The 17,262-nt window shown below is 39.1% G+C and overlaps 1 protein-coding gene across 2 annotated transcripts in view; it reads right to left on the bottom strand.

The window, feature by feature from the left end:
* LOC135753701 (NLR family CARD domain-containing protein 3-like) overlaps window positions 1–17,262 on the bottom strand; it is an 85,998-nt gene that overhangs the window by 43,802 nt on the left and 24,934 nt on the right. For both annotated transcript variants that reach the window (XM_065271652.2, XM_065271651.2), the window contains exons 5-6: window positions 2,109–2,307; window positions 249–2,010 (exon numbers count right to left, since the gene is read on the bottom strand). In XM_065271652.2, the coding sequence (XP_065127724.2) occupies window positions 249–2,010; window positions 2,109–2,307 (1,961 nt within the window). The remainder of the gene's footprint in view (window positions 1–248; window positions 2,011–2,108; window positions 2,308–17,262) is intronic.

The raw sequence follows: 17,262 nt of genomic DNA, 5'->3' as shown, positions 1-17,262 counted from the left end.
CTATTAACATCATTCAGACACAAAAACACTGAGACATCAACACCTCACAAATGACCAAACACTGAACAACACTGATTCAAAACTGACTGAATCTGTGTCTGTCTTAACTCCTCAACACAAAATATACAAACACATTACACTACACAAACTATCACCAACATAACAACAACACACTGTTTCTCATCTAACATACAAACTCTCTTCTTAAACTCATGTCTATTTTTTAATTTAAAGATAAAATGACTCACTCAGCTTTTCTGTATGCTTTGATCACTGGCAGCAGCCTCTGAAGACATTCATCGGATTGACCATATTTCTCCAGTTTAAACTCATCCAGCGTCTGATCTGAGTTCAGTAACACAAACACCACAGCCGACCACTGAGAGGGAGAGAGTTTGACTCCAGAGAGACGACTGTTATCTTTTCTGTTCAGATATGTTTGTACCTCGTTCACTAGAGATTGATCATTCAGCTCATTTAGACAGTGAAACAGATTGATGGATTTCTCTAGAGATTGATTCTCTCTGATCTTCATCTTAATGTACTCAACTATTTCCTGTCTGGTGTCAGATCTTCTTCCTGTCTGTGTCAGTAGATCTCGTAGGATCATCTGATTGGACTCCAGTGAGAGACCCATAAGGAATCGGAGGTAAAGGTCCCGGTGTCCATTCTCACTCTGTAAGGCTTTGTCCACTTCACTCTTCATTAAATCTGAAAATCTGATCATGCTGAAGAATCCTGGCGTTTGTTGAGAAAATGAAAGAAAGACAAATAAAGCAGCAAGAAACTCCTGAATGGTCAGATGCACAAAGCTGTAGACCTTCACCAGGTTCAGTCCAAGCTCCTCTCTGAAGATCTGAGTACAAACTCCTGAGTACACTGAAGCATCTCTGACATCAATGTCACACTCTCTCAGATCCTCCTCATAGAAGATCAGATTCCCTTTCTCCAGCTGTTGAAAAGCCAGTTTTCCCAGTGACAGAAGACTCTTTCTGACCTGCTGAAGATCTACCTCAAGTTTCCCATCATACTTCTGACTCTTCAGTTTGGTCTGAAATATCAGGAAGTGTGTGAACATTTGAGTGAGAGTCTTGGGGATCTCTGCTTGACTCTCTGATTCACTCAACATTCTCTCTAGAACAGTGGCTGTAATCCAACAAAAGACTGGGATGTGACACATGATGTACAAACTCCTGGATGATTTGATGTGTCTGATGATTCTGTTGGACAAACTCTCATCATTTATTCTCTTGATGAAATACTCGTCCTTCTGAGGATCATTGAATCCTCGTACATCTGTTATCTGGTGGACACAGTCAGAAGGAATCTGATTGGCTGCCGCTGGTCGTGATGTTATCCAGATCAGAGCAGAAGGAAACAGATTCCCCTTGATGAGGTTTGTCAACAGCACATCCACTGAAGCTTTTTCTCTTGCATCAAACAAACTCTGATTGTTTGAGAAATCTAGAGGAAGACGACACTCATCCAGACCATCAAAGATAAACACAACTTTATAGAAATCAAAGTCTCTTGATCTCAGTTCTACTGTATCTGTGAAGAACTGATGAAGAAGATCCATCAGACTGATATTTGTGTTCTTCATCAGATTCAGTTCTCTGAATGGAAGTGGAAATATGATGTGAAGATCCTGATTTGCTTTTCCTTCACTCCAGTCCAGAATGAACTTCTGTACAGAGACGGTTTTTCCAATTCCAGCAATTCCTTTAGTCAGCACAGTTCTGATGTGTTTGTCTTGTCCAGGTAAAGCTTTAAAGATGTCATTACATTTGATTGGTGTTTCTTGTGTCTCTGATCTTCTGGATGTTGTCTCAATCTGTCTCACCTCATGTTCATTATTGAGTTCTTCACTCCCTCCCTCTGTAATGTACAGCTCTGTGTAGATCTCATTCACAAGTCTTGAGTTTCCTTGACTTGATATTCCTTCATTTATTCTCTGAAATTTCTCCTTTAGTCTGGATTTGTGTTTTTTCACACACAAAGGTAAAATTTCTGTTGTGTAGATGAAGAGAAATGGATGTGAATGCATGAAATATGTCAAATAAAAGTAAAAAAGGTAATGTACAGGAATGAGTTTATGACTCGCTTACTGGTCAGTAGTTTATCAGCAAGGTTTTTCTGGTTCATCTTCTTCAGGACGTGCAGTGTGATCTTCAGAAGCTCCTCTCTGATCTGATCTTCATCCTCCTCTTCCTCTCTTTCAGAGCATTCTGGGTAATCTGAGCTCAGTAGACTCTTGAAGATCTTCAGCTCTTCCTTCATCAGAGAGATGATTTCGTGTTCAAGCTCCTGAAATCATTGTTCAAACACAGAGAGTTTTATTCTGCATGCACACACACTAAGGATGTGCATCTCCATAATTGAGGCTGATATGCATCTCGGTGCATAGCCTACGGAACAATACATTAAAAATAAATATGAAGCAGCTACCAATGCAATACCCCAATTACGATGGAGTGCGGTCCGGTTTTAATTTGGTTCCACACAATGTCATTCAATGCAGTTGTTACGGATGTCAGCGCCAACGCCTCCGGTGTTGAGTTAACTCAGTCACCCGAATTCTAATACAGACTTCATTTCCCATTATGCATTTCACCCGCTGATTACGCTCCACCTGTTCCTCATCATCAGGCCTACAGTAATTAACCTGGGACTCATGCACACTTTTCTTGCGAAGTCCTGTTTGCCTAGTGCCACATTACTGAGCGTTTTTCCCTGTGTACCCGAGTTTGTTTTCTTGTTGTGCCTCTTTGTTTGTTTATTGGATTATTGAGTTTGATTGCTGCCTGCCTTCTGACCATTGTCTGTTTCCTGGATTGTGTATTTATGCTGCCTGCCCTGACCCTGGACTGTTTACCGTTTATGAATGATATCTGCCTGCCCCGACCAACAGTCTCTACCTGGTTTGTGAGTGTATACTGCTTTGCCCTGTTTACTGCCTGTTTACTGAATCAACCTGTGATTGTGCTGAATAAAGCATTGCATATGGATCCAACCTTGTCTGAGTCGTTACAGCAGTATGATGCAATGAAAAAATATGATGCTATGCAATTTTATATGGTACAGATAATTTCTGCAGTCTTACCACTTTTACTACTGCTCAAAAAAGTCACTCTCTCTAATGTATCACAATTCATTAGCGATGCTGTTTTAACACAAGTGCTGTCTTGCTATGGAAAATTTGTCTCCTCAATTAATAAAATTCCAATTGGCCCTGTTTCCCCTTAACTAAAACATATTGGGCCCTATTTTAACGATCTGAAACGCAAGTGCGAAGCGCAACGCGCAAGTGAGTTTGTGGGCGGATCTTGGGCGCTGTTGCTATTTTCCCGGCGTGAGAAATAACTCTTGCGCCGGGCGCAAATCAATAAGGGGTTGGTCTGAAGTAGGTTCATTATTCATAGGTGTGGTTTGGGCGTAACGTCAAATAAACCAATCAGAACGCTAGCCAACATTCCCTTTAAACGCAAGAGCGCAAGTTCCATGGCGGGTTGCTATTATTATGACGGATTTACCAGGCGCACGCCAGGAGCGGTTCACAGCCGAGGAGACCGACGTCCTTGTACGGGGGAATCCCACGCTTGCCAGCATAAATCGGGCACGCCGTGTAACGGGAGGTGGATCTGCCTCAGGACTTGACGCCAGCAGAGGACATCGCTGCGTCCACCCTCACCGCTGAAAGGGTTTGGGGGCTTTGAAATCGGACCCAAGAAACGCAAGCAAGGTCCAACCCCAAAGTACTCTTACAAATCAAGTTCATATACATTAAGGTTTCTTATGAAAACATTTTAATTATTATTTACATAAAATAAACGTAATACAGCCACACAACAAAGTTATGAAAATATTTTAATCGTTATTTGCATGAGAATAAATAAAAACTATCACCACAATGCTCACCACTATGATTCCCCTTATCTCAGGTATTAATATTTTTAAGTGTAACAATTTATGATTTGCAAAAATAACTGTTGCATCTGTGTAGATTAGATAAGCAAAGTGTATGCGCGTTGTGCACCCTATACATTATGGTCAAGCATGCGCCCTTAAAATAGCATAATGAACAACGCGCAACGCGCCACTGACTTTAAACTTTTTTTTTCTGGTCAGTGGTGCAATTGTTTTTTGAAATTGCAAAATAGCATCAGGGATGGTTTGCGCCGGAACACGCCTCTTTTTTTGCGCTGAACCACCCAGGGAGCGCAAGTTCATTCCCTAGTTTGCCGACGTGCTTCTGTGACGGGAAAAACCCGCTGTGCGCCGGGGCAAAATACGAATGATACATGCGTCACGGACAAAGTCAATTGCGCTGGGTGCAAGATAGAGCCCATTGTTTCATTTAGACGTTCAGTCTTCATGATTATAAACCACGACGCTAGCCTAGACCTCGCGTTGAACTTCTGTCTTGATGATTTTGACTATGTGGTGTGGATAAAATTAAGTGTTTTGCCTGTGGGAAAGTTGGACATTTGGTCTGGGCTTGCCCCAGCAAACTGGAGGAGGAAATCTGTTCAATCTGATGGCACAGCTAATGCACGGTACAGCTAGCTGCGATACACAGATGTCTCCGTAATTAACACCTATGCCTCTGCGCTTACTTCAACATCGAAGCAACATTCTCTGCAGGTTTGGCGCTTTGAACTTCAACGTTCATTTTCCGCTGTCTGATCCTCTCAGACTGAGGCTTCACCAGCCTCATTGTGTATTTTATTTTTAAAGTGCCGTCTTGTGTTTCTTGGCCATTGGCGTATTAATGACTCGTTTGAGTCGATTCCTTACAAAGTATTGCAAATAAATGAGTCTTTTGAGTCGTTTCTTTACAAAGCAAATGGGCCAAACGTTTTGAATTTGTTCGCAAATCAGTTTGAATGAATTGTTCAGATCGCTGCAAAAACTAGATCGTCTCATGCTGTTTTACTAGCTTATGTAACGTTAGAAACGCACAGAACGTAAACAGTGTTGGATGATGTGGATATAAATGTACCAATCCTTTAACTAAAAGCAAAACTTCACACATGTACCCCCAATATATACGCGTGACCTGTTCGTCGTCAAACACAGTTAAACGCGTGAGCCTCCAGAAGCACAGATTGAAAATTCATCGATGATTGACGTCTGATTCGCTGTATACTGTACTGTATGTAAGTGCTTCTCACAACACACACGTGACATGATATTCACAACATAAGAAAATACAAGTTTAGTCTAAAATCAGTTTGTATCATGTAAGTGTAAACTGTCTATGTCCTCAGACCATCTTAGGAGATTCTAACTTTATACATAGTGAATGCAAAACTCTTTTCAGTCATGTCTGATATTTCAGCTATAAGCTACATCAACATTGAGACTAGAGTTGATTTGTTGATTTGAAATGCTTCTCTAGTCTGTATTTTTATTCTTTTTTCTGTACTGTTTATGTTGCCCTTCATAAGTATTGGGAAAATACAGGCAAAATTTCTCTGTTTGCTGTGGAGTCAAGAAATGTCTAAACATTAAAATCTGTCACATAAACTTTTTATCTGTTTTAAAATAGACAATATTCCAACTCAATTGAACAACACATTTGTATTTTAATATACCTGTTCGAGTCGTGACTCACTCAGATCTTTAACCCGGATCTTTAAATTAAAAAGCGAATCGCGAATTGACCCGAGATTCTCACTCAGAGCCGGAAACAATGCGGACTCGAGAGACATGCGAATCTGCTCTGACTCGAGAGTCTCTCAACTCGTAACCGGCTGATCCGTAACCGACTGATCCGTAACCAGCTGATCCGCTGGCTGATTCGTAACCGGCTGATCTACGCGAACTGTCTCTCCGGCTCTAGGGGCTACATAAGCAGGACAGTTTTTTTCTATATTTTCTCTCTATTATTATGCTATTGTTATTAGGCTTCTTTTTTAAATGGTCGACCATACACACCAAACCTAAAACCTATAAGCATGTTATTTCAGAAGTGAAAGGCTTTTGTTATGGATTTGCTTTTGAGGAGACTTCAGTCGCTCTATAGATCCACTAACCGGCTCCGGCTGAGTTAGTGGATCTGTAGAGCGAGTCTGATGTCCATGGTCTGCGAGTCTGCAATGTTTCCGGCTCTGAGAATCTCGAGTCGCGTGGATCAGCCGGTTACTACAAGTGGGTCTGTACTGAGTTTCCTTGGCAATTTAGCAATACTGACTCAAATGACTCAAGTGAATCACACAACCCGAATCACTTTAGTGAGTGACTCACAATAACCCGGATCCTTAAAAGGAATCGAGTTTGCCAGGCCTACCCTTATGCAATAAAAATATACTGCATTATATTGGAAAATATCATGTAATATATTAGGCAATATATTCCCATATATCGGATTTAATATTTATATTTCCCAATATATTGTAATATATGCATAGAAAATATCATGTAATATATTAGGCAGTATATTCCCATTAGAGTGCGGATCGGGACGCATTTTTCTGTCCGAGACCAGCCCGCGTCCGACAGGGAAGTACCCGAACCCGACTTGAGCCCGACGTGCATTAAGATATTTATGTCCGAGCCCGACCCGAGTCCGACACCGTTAAAAATATCATTTTTTTTCATACAAATGACACATGTACATTTGTTTGTGTAGAAAGCCCGCTTTTATTAATTAACTGGAAGGCATTCGGAAATACAGATGTGCGCAATGTGCGCATCAGCTCAGAATGTGCCGCACACGGCCAACAAAGCACACGGCCAACAAAGCGCACGTGAACACAGGCGCGCACAAGATGCCAAAACAAATAGTCAATTGAAATTAAATAAACAAAGGTAGGTCTACCAAAAATGGCCCAAGCTAACAGAACAAAATATTAACGTAACACAAATGCAGCTTATTGAAATAAAAATACCAATTTTTCTCAAAAACTGTGTGGCTTATAAAACTGCAACATGGTATCTATTACATAATCTATCACTGAAACTAATGATACATTCAATTTACTTGATCAATTTATTTAAGCTACATTTAAACAAAAAAAGAAAAAAACATTTAAAAAACTTTTGTTTAAATTTAGCTTAAATAAATTGATTGCTTACCTTAAAAATGAGTAAATTGAATAAATAATTTTTTAAATGTTTAGGCTAATCCAGGTTCTTGTGCAGAAAAAGGATTGCATCAACAGTGGATGGCTTCAAGGCTGTCCTCCTCTGCTCGATGGTCCTGCCAGCAGCACTGAAGTTGCGCTCACTGCTACTGCTGCTGGCTGGAATAGCAAAGATGCCGCGGGCAAGGACACTAAGCTTCGGGTAGTTGAGTTGATGATCGCGCCACAAGCCCAAAACATCTCTGTCGTCCTGCATTGTATGATTTTGAGTCGAGTACATCTCGACTTCGTCCGTGGCATCTGACACAGGTACATTTTCCCACTCCTCAAAGTCAACGGCAGCTTTCTTGGGCGTGGGTCCTTCAGTGGCGGTCTCCTCACTGCGGAGGTCACTGAGCTGTCTCCGAACCTCCTGGTGAAGTTTGTCTCTCTCTGAGGAGGACAACATTCGGAGCTGGCTATATTTAGGCCAAAGGAAAGTTGCAATTTTTTGGAATTCTTGGATCTCCACTTTACGCAAAATCCAACTGAGATGCCGCTCGCGTATGATGGCTTGATAGGGGCTGTCAGTCGTTTTTTTGTTGCAGTGACGCTTCAGTCGCTCAAACCACAGAAACACCAGGTTTATGGTTGGGTACTGGTCCCCTTCAAGTTCACGCTGGGCATCATAAAATGGTTGCAGGAACTCGATAAGAAAGTCAAGGACATCTGGAGATATGGCATCTATCCGCCAGCCCTCTGCGCGTTCATTTAGTTTTTCGCGCAGTTCTTGATAAACCGAGCGGACAGAATTTAAGGTCAGATATACCGTGCTAAACCTCGTGTCTGCCATTTGGATGACTGTTTTAGACAGCAAAGCTGCCATGCCCGATTTTTTTACATATTTTACCAGTGCCTTGGTAGCTTGCAGAGTGTCTGCAACAGTTGGAGCATCTTGGGCCAGTTGTGTGGGGTCCAGTGCGTGTCGCATCACTGTATTATAGACGTGATCTTGGCAGTCAAGTCTTCGATATGGTCTGAGGGCACTGATGATGTTTGAGCCTTGGTCTGTCACCCACACCACTTTATTCAGCAGACGCATATCCAGACCATACTCTGTTAGAAGTCTGATGATTTCTCTCCTAATATTCTCTCCTGTCTTAGCCTCTTCTGGTGGGAATGTGACTGTTGTCAATACGGTGCTTATCATTTTAAATGATTGTGTCACGAAATGGCAAGTGATGGTCAAGTAGCTTAATTTGTGGTAGTCCTCCGTCCAGATATCCGTTGTCATTCCGATTGAATTCACCTCAGTCAAAGTGTAATTTAGCTGCTCGACGAGCTTTGTGCGTTTCTCTATTGTCAGCTCACGGCACCGTTTTGACACAGTAGTGGGATCAGGCAGTACATCCTGCACTGCCACTACACCATATGTAGCACCGATGTTAATAAGCTGCTGAGCCAGCTCAATGAAACCCCCTCCTTCAATCGAACGAAATGGCCTTATATCTTTACAGCAGTACTCAACACATTTTTCTGTCAGTTTTTGTTTGGCCTGCTGAGGAATTTTTCTTGAGGTACTAGCAAAGGCAGTGATGGTCGGCTGCAGTAACCCAGGTGACTTACAGACTCTATCCACATGACGCTGCAGGGTGGAATTCCCGGTCCTTTTGCTGTCATATTTCATGTGAACTCTGCAACCCTTACATTGAACATAACCAACAGGTTCATTGCTATCGGCCTTGACAACTATGTAGAAATACTTCCATACAGTAGACTTTCCTTCATTTTCGGTGGTTTTATAATCTCCTGAGGCCAACTTCTTTTTAACGTCTTCCATCGTTGCGCTGCCAGCCACATGTAGCCGAATTTGTAATATGCATGCACGCAGCCACGCACGTGTTGTGCGTTGTCACAGGCAACATAAACAAATTTACGCACACATGAATGTTAAAAAAATATTAATTATATATATATATATATATATATATTAATATATTACATTTCAAATGTAATATATTAATATATTACATTTCAAATGTAAATTTTCAAATGTTCAATGCAGTGCCGAGCCCTGACGTGACCGAGACCGAGCCCGACCCGAACATAAATTATAAATATCTGTCCGAACCCGGCCCGGCCCGTCGGGTACCGTCGGGTCCCGTCGGGCTCGGTTCGGGTATCCATGCTCTAATTCCCATATATAGGATTTAATATGTATATTTTCCATTATATTGCAGTATATGAATAGACCATACATGTATATATTGAAACAAAATATATTGTAACCAAGACCAAAAAGGGCACTATGTTTTTCCAATTAATAGTTTGTCTTTATATGATTTAATATACTGCAATATATGCAGGGGCGTCGCAATATCCCTTTTACTGGGGCACATGCCCCAGTGTAAATCTTTTGTGTCCCGGTGTAAATCTCAAGTTTAAATTTGAGCAGTTAACTAGTGTATTCCTATACAAAGATAATCGTGGCAAAAACGGATATATATGCAATGTAATTACCCAATTTACGCTTGCAAAAGCGACGAAGCAGTCGCATTGACTCGTGCACAAACGTATCCATGGACCATGACCACGCATGTCTTTGCGTTCATCTGCGCACAACCGCATTCAAAAAGTGATGCCACGCGAGTGACTTAGCTTATGAAAACATGACCAGACTAAAGGAAGTTTCTAAATAATAATGTTAATCTTATTTTGACTCGATCATTATTGGCTTCTTTAGATGAACATGTTTTGTGCAAAGCAGGTAAAGCGAAGCAGACAAGAGAGATGATGAGTTTAAAGGAGGTAAGACAAACTACATCCTCACCCGGTCAGGTCTGAAACATTAGAGGAAAAATCTCAGGAAAACCTCTTGTCTTAGTTGTAGAACACATTTTCAGGTGTCACTTTTTTTGCTGTGTTTTAGTTTAAAAACGTTTTTTTTAAATGCAGAATTAATGTTAATTAATGTTAAAATCTTTGAATAATATTATCTAACGAAAATCTAATAACTAATAATCTTAAGAACATCTTACATCTGTCTCAGCAACAATGCAATTCTACAGACTTGTCTGATGAATTTTTAGTATATTAAGTACAAAATTTGTGTGTGAAAATAAAGCACTTTAAATACACTATGGAATATTAAATAACCTGGGTTAACACATGAGTCAGTTTTGGTGAACTGTTACTTCAAAACTCTACACACAAATCCTTACATTTCTCAGTGCTTACACCATCTGTTCGTATGGAAAGCACTAGCATTCAATACTGTTCACTCAAGTCAGCACAGCTTAGGCTCATTTAGCAAATAATTACCAAGGTGAAAACACTAAAAGTCAAAATTGAACACACATCAATCAGATCCTTCAATAGATAGATAAAGGGCCTGAAGCTGTTCACTGAGCTTTGGAACAATAGATCCACAGAGAAATGAAGGAATAGGTTGAGGAGGAGAAAGAGGAGGATGGAAAGGACGTGGTGAAGGATGAGAAAGAGGACATGGTGAAGGAGGAGGGAGAGGATATGATGAAGAAATAGGTCGAGGAGGAGGAGGCAGAAGAGGAGGGAAAGAAGGAGGACGTGGTGAAGGAGGAGGAGAGGACATGATGAAGAAATAGGTCGAGGAGGAGGAAGAGGAGGAGGAGGAGGCAGAAGAGTAGGGACAGAATGAGGACGTGGTGAAGGAGGAGGAAGAGGACATGGTAAAGGAGGAGGGAGGGGACATGATGAAGAAATAGGTTGAGGAGGAGGAGGGAGAGGAATAGGATGAGGGAGAGGAGGAGGGAAAGGAGGAGGACATGGTGAAGGAGGAAGAGGACATGGTGAAGGAGGAAGAGGACATGGTGAAGGAGGAGGAAGAAGAGGAGGAGGACGTGGTGAAAGAGGAGGAGGGAGATGAAGGGCAAGGTGACAAGCAGTCTCAGATGAAATTCAAGCCACCATGTCCTGGTCCATGACTATGAGGGAGGCAGAGAAACGAGTAAAGCCTAATTTGAGTCGCTTCACTGTTGCCTCTATCTTCAGAGCCTTCAGGGAAGAAAACAGATAGATGTACTTCCAGTAAGACTGCTCTGTACAGTAACTTTAGTGTGCATACACTGTTGGACTATGCTACTGGAATAAAGAAATGCATCAAATTGCCTTCCATACAGATCAACATATCAGTATATGAATGCAAGGGGTGGATCAGGCAAGAGGATTTTACCCTTGATGTTTGGCTAGGACCAATATAGTCTGTGATGTGGATGAGATTATCTGGCCTGACCCAGAACTAAGACGGGATGTTGAGGTGAATAATAAAAAAACATTACAGTTGTGCTGTGTATAGCACATTAATGAATAAAACATTTTATTAGCAAATGCATACATTGATTGTGTCTTTTTGGTCATGTGAAAAGGTTTTTGAGGGGGAGAACCACAAGCAACTTACCAGTTTTGGATATATTGTTTTGAATTGATTGCACCAGTGTGTAATGCTATGTTGTAGTGTGTGTGTTTTTGAAAGCTTGTGTGTTTTGTCTGATGGAAAAGTTTGGTATTTCAGTAAGAGTGAATGGTTTTGAGTGTAGAGCTTCATTTTGACCTGAAAATATGATGTTTGGAGTATTGTGTGAGACTTTATGGAATTGTCTTTACTGTTTTGAGAATATGAGGCATAGTTTCAAGAATTGTGTAAAAATGTTAGGTATAATGAAGATGTAAATTTTGCAGTAATTGTTGAACTGTAGAATAGTGGGTTAAGCAAAGGACATTGTATAGAAGTGTTGCACACTTCTTGCACACAGCAGGCTTTCAAAAAAAAGTCAGCAAAAAATGGGGGGCCTGTGCCCCAGTAGAGCTTTATATCTAGCAATGCCCCTGAATATATGCATGTGCTATGTATGTATGTATGTATGTATGTATGTATGATTTAACAATTTATATTTTCCAAATAAACAACTGCACCATATGCATGCATGTGCATGGGATATAGCCTAAAGAAAATATTGAAGACAAAAATCTGCATTACACAAATAACAGTTTTATTGAAACCGCAGAGACCTTCCTTTCATTTTCTACGTTTGTCAGTACTCTAGCACCGACTGCTTTAACCACAATGCGTGCCAAAGGCGATGGAGCATAATCCCTTGAGTAGGAAGCTGAGATTCAGGCGCGAGGAGAGGACAGGACACGTAAGAGACACTAGCAACAAGGAGGCTGATAGGTCCTGACCTTTAGTCCTAACTCATACTCCTAATCAGTAGGTGGCGGTACTGCACCTAAAAGTTGTTTGCTAACCACCAGTAAAACTTGAGGAGGAGACTGATCGTTGGCATGCTCTCAACCCAGGAAAAACTTCAAGCTTTACAAGGTACATAGTTTTCAGGGGTGGTGCTTTCCAGTTTTGATTGCATCTCTTCCAGGAGAGATTTTTGTGAACCAGAGGGGAATGAGTGAGAAGGGAGAGAGTAATCATCGTTGTTTTGTTCCACAGATGCTGTTTTAAACCAGTTTCCACGACCGAAGCTGATGTTAGAAAATCCATCAACAGTAGAATATGCGAGCTAAGACACCAGGTGAAGTGCAAAAGCATGGGTATATAAGTCATTTAAATCAGTGAAGAGCCAAGATGGACTCCTAATCAGGATAAAGGCCTGTTCTTCTGGCAATTTATTTCTTTGCTTTTCCATGTTGCCAAAGCTCCTTGAAAGTTTGTTTATTATTTATTTATCTATTTTTGTCTGTGCATTTTGTTTATATTGTATTTTTAACTGTATAATGGCACTGCTGAAAGTTTTAAATAAATAGACATTGGTAATTTAAATTGCTTTAATTTATATTTTGTATATTTTCTGTTTAATGTCACTCTTTTAACATGTAATTTATGTAAATGTAATGCAAGACATTTATGTAATGTAAAGCAAATCACATTGTCTGACCATGTGCAAAACCTCTTGTGGTTGTAATAGGTCTGTTTAGCTCTCTACCTCAAATTGGTTTTAGTATGTGTGCCTGATTAAAAGAAAATAAAGGTGGCTTTTGATGGATTATCCATTAGTCTGTGTTAATATGTGGTATAAATGTGTGTACATATTTTTATGTATATATTTCTATATAATTTTACATGTTATTTAAAATACATTCTACCAAACATGCATGTGCCACTATATCTGTACATATATTGTTAATACATTTTTGCATATCAATCGGAATACAATATGGCGGATATTTATGAATATAATATTGCATATATTTTGAGATATATATAAACACATCTATTATATTCACGTACAATATATTAAAAGCGACAATTTTTTATATTTATCAATATACTCCAATAAATTACATATATATAGAATATATATATCAACATACTACTCATGTATTTTACAATATACTGCAATATATTGCATACATTTAGAATATATGTATCAACATATTACTCCATATATTGCCAATAAATACTGCAATATATTACATACATTTAGAATATATTTATCAACATATTACTCCATATATTGCCAATATATTCTGCAATATATAACATATATTTAGAATATATGTATCAACATATTACTCCATATATTGCCAATATATACTGCAATATATTACATGCATTTAGAATATATATATCAATATATTACATACATTTAGAATATATGTATCAACATATTACTCCATATATTGCCAATATATACTGCAATATATTACATGCATTTAGAATATATGTATCAATATATTACATACATTTAGAATATATGTATCAACATATTACTCCATATATTGCCAATATATACAGCAATATATTACATGCATTTAGAATATGTGTATTTCCAATATATTATGGAATATATTAAATAGTATAATGAGATGTATTTACTCAATATATGAAAACGGCAATAATTGCAGCATTGTATAATATATTGCAATATATCACTTACATATATATATAATATATTCTTATATAATATATCATGATATATATTACTATGTAAATTTCACAATATATGGAGACACATTAAATATATTGTCATGTAATATATTGAGAAATATATTTTTGTTGCATAAGGGTACTCCTATCTATTGTGGGCATATTGAGACCATTGACTCAGAAGTGTTGAAGTGATGAGCTGTGTCCTGATGCATTAATTGTTCCCACATGAAAAGCATTAAATGTGTAGGATAAGTTTGATTCACTTATGTGCATTTGGGTACAACACACATAAATCAGCATTCAATGCTGTTGTTCTTTGTTGGTAAAGCATGTATTTGTTGAAACATAAAAAAAAGTTAATAATATGTGACATTCTGTACTTCTGACATACCGATATTCATCTTATCAATTTCTGGTCTCCACACCAAACAGAAAAATCTTGTCTTTACTGTTCTGATACTTATGGAGGTCTGTGTGTGTGTGTGTGTGTGTGTGTGTGTGTGTGTGTGTGTGTGTGTGTGTGTGTACTTGGTAATTATCACATTGTGTGGACCAAACATTTTGATGTCCCCATGAGGAAACAAGCTTATAAATCAAACAGAATGATGTTTCTTGAAAATCTAAGGTAGTAGAAAGTTTTCTGTGATGGTTGGGGTTAGGGAATGGGGTAGGTAAGGGGAATAGAATATACAGTTTGTACAGTATAAAATGCATTACGTCTATGGAATGTCCCCACAAAACATGGAAACCAGAATGTGTGTGTGTGCGTGTGTGTGTGTGTGTGTGTCTCATGAATGCTTTCACGTATTGAAACCAAAGTTTGTACATGAACTTGGGACTCCAATGCGAGGATGCACAAGATAAAAAACATTCTACAATTTTACATTTCACAAATCACATTAGTGACCGCACCAGAGCAAGCACACTTTTGCAGTTCCTCGGGAAATGCATTTTTCTAGTTATATTTAGAATACAGTAATATTTAACTGCCTATAAAGGAATAAATATCAAGGAGTAAATCAATGAAAATTTCTTTATTGGAGAAAATAAAATAAATTATGCAACTGGTCGACCAATGAAAATGTCAGTCGACAAAGACGGCATCGACCGATTAGTCGACTAAACGACTAAAGTTGACAGCCCTACTAAACACATACTACTCTAAACATACAAACACGCACACAATTTCAGGGCCGGATTATCCATAGGCGGGATTGGGCGGGTGCCCAGGGGCACCAGGCAGTTGGGGGGCACCAAGGGCTCCAGACTGCGACTAAATGTTTTTTATAATTACTCGTGCATGGGCAGAAAGCAGTGACAAAAATACAGAATGCGCGATCGGGTTTTAACAGCTAATTTGCATGATGCATTGTTTAATGTCACCGTGCACTCAGTTGAATCTACTGATGGGTCACATCTCACTCAGAAGACGCACCAACGCCGTTTTACAATAAGACATTGCAGAGATGAGAGATAAAGATGGTTTGAGAACTTTTAGCCTACATTAACACCAAAAGCATTATAGATGAGAATAAAGGTCTAAATCAGTGACCAATTAAGTAAAATTGGATAGAAGACGCGAAACGTGTAAAGGGTACATGTGTATATACATAGAATTTATATTGCAATGCCACTCATGTCATTACAATATGCTATCTGGATATAACTTATTGTATATGTATGTATCTTATGCCTAGAATTAGTTGAGGGGATTATGCTTATTTGGTTCATAACTTCCTATTCTGAAAGTTTCATCAATTGTGCACAATGCCATGTGCAGCAAATGCATAAAGTTAAGTCTTTTAAGTAATAATAGTAATCATTTTGTAATTTTTTTTTAGAAATGCAGTTATTTTGGAAAATATAAATAATTGCATTGAAGGCGGATTTAAGGTGTGCCCTAAAATTTCTGCTGGCGCTCGTAAAATTTTTAGTCAGGGGCTACAGTGCTCCTTATAACAAAAACTTTAGACTTTTTTGGGGGGCACTTCAAATGTTGTCACCCTGGGGCCCTACAATGTGTTAATCTGGGCCTGGTTGTGACCGACGAATTGGTTCGAAAAGCCTGCAGATCATCTGCTCCATAGAAGCTCTCTATCCTGCTTGGGAATCTACACTGCTTTGCCCTAAAGTTGGTTGGACTCTCAGCAACACATCGAAGGGCTCGCAGTTTTTCCACCTCTTTAATTTCTCAGTTTTGAGTTGAGTGTGTGCATTTTCACTCCTCTGTGTGCTTCATCAGCTAGTGCAAACACTAAAGAGTGATTTCCTTTAAAGTGCCCATCTTATGACTGCTTTTCCACAAGTTAAATAGGTGTATGAGTTCCATAAAGCATGCAAATCAAGCAAAAAAGTATCACTAATAAGTACACTCCAGGAGAAGAAACTCATGACACATAATGATTCGAGAGAAAATTGTGATGTAGCAGTCTCAACAATACACTCATTTTCCCTGGACAATGCTAACATATTCCCGTTATAAAACATTTTTCGCAAATTACAGAAATTAAGACCCAGCTGGGGATGTATACTGCTTGTGGACAGCATGCTAATTGCTAGAAGCTAGCGGGAGGTCTGCCGTATCTTGGGAAAGTTATAAGAGACTTGGGGGTACGTTAGCCTCGTCGGAAAAGCAGGGTCGGTAAGGCCAGGTCTTGGTTAGTTAGACAAAACACTATTACTTAGTAAGTTCATGTAGAATTGTAAAACAAAGCAGTTAAATATTTCTTTTAACTTTCGAAAAGAACGGTAGCTGGTCACTGGCTTTGCAGGAGAAACCACGCTGTAAACTAACTAGCATAGCGGTTAGCCACCTCGTCGTTCTCAGTGACAGCAACAAATGTCTGCTAAAACACACACACATACACACACACACAAGTTCACCGACTCGACGTGCACCAATTCGTGGGCGGGATGATGTCAGTTTTTTTCTGCTAACAATATCTATATAGCCTACTGTCTACAAACATGAATTATATTAGCATTACTATACATCGTTTAAAAGGTATATCTTACAGGTTTAGCATCATTGTATGGTCTCTATTTTGAGATACTGATGCTCTTGCATCATAAATGTTGTACTTTGTGACAGAAGTCCAAATGACAACATGCTAAATATAAACTTAACTTCTTACCTCTATTTTGATATAACGATCGCAAATCGAATCCAGTCTGTTTTAGGTGTGTGAATAATCCATGAAAGTCCAATAAAATACATCCAATGACCATTTTTGTCCACAAATTCGTATAATTCGTGAAATATAGATACATAGTCTG

This window comes from Paramisgurnus dabryanus, chromosome 10 (genome assembly GCF_030506205.2).
Source record: "Paramisgurnus dabryanus chromosome 10, PD_genome_1.1, whole genome shotgun sequence".
NCBI classification, from domain to species: Eukaryota; Metazoa; Chordata; class Actinopteri; order Cypriniformes; family Cobitidae; genus Paramisgurnus; species Paramisgurnus dabryanus.
This window is presented reverse-complemented; position numbering and strand designations above follow the sequence as displayed.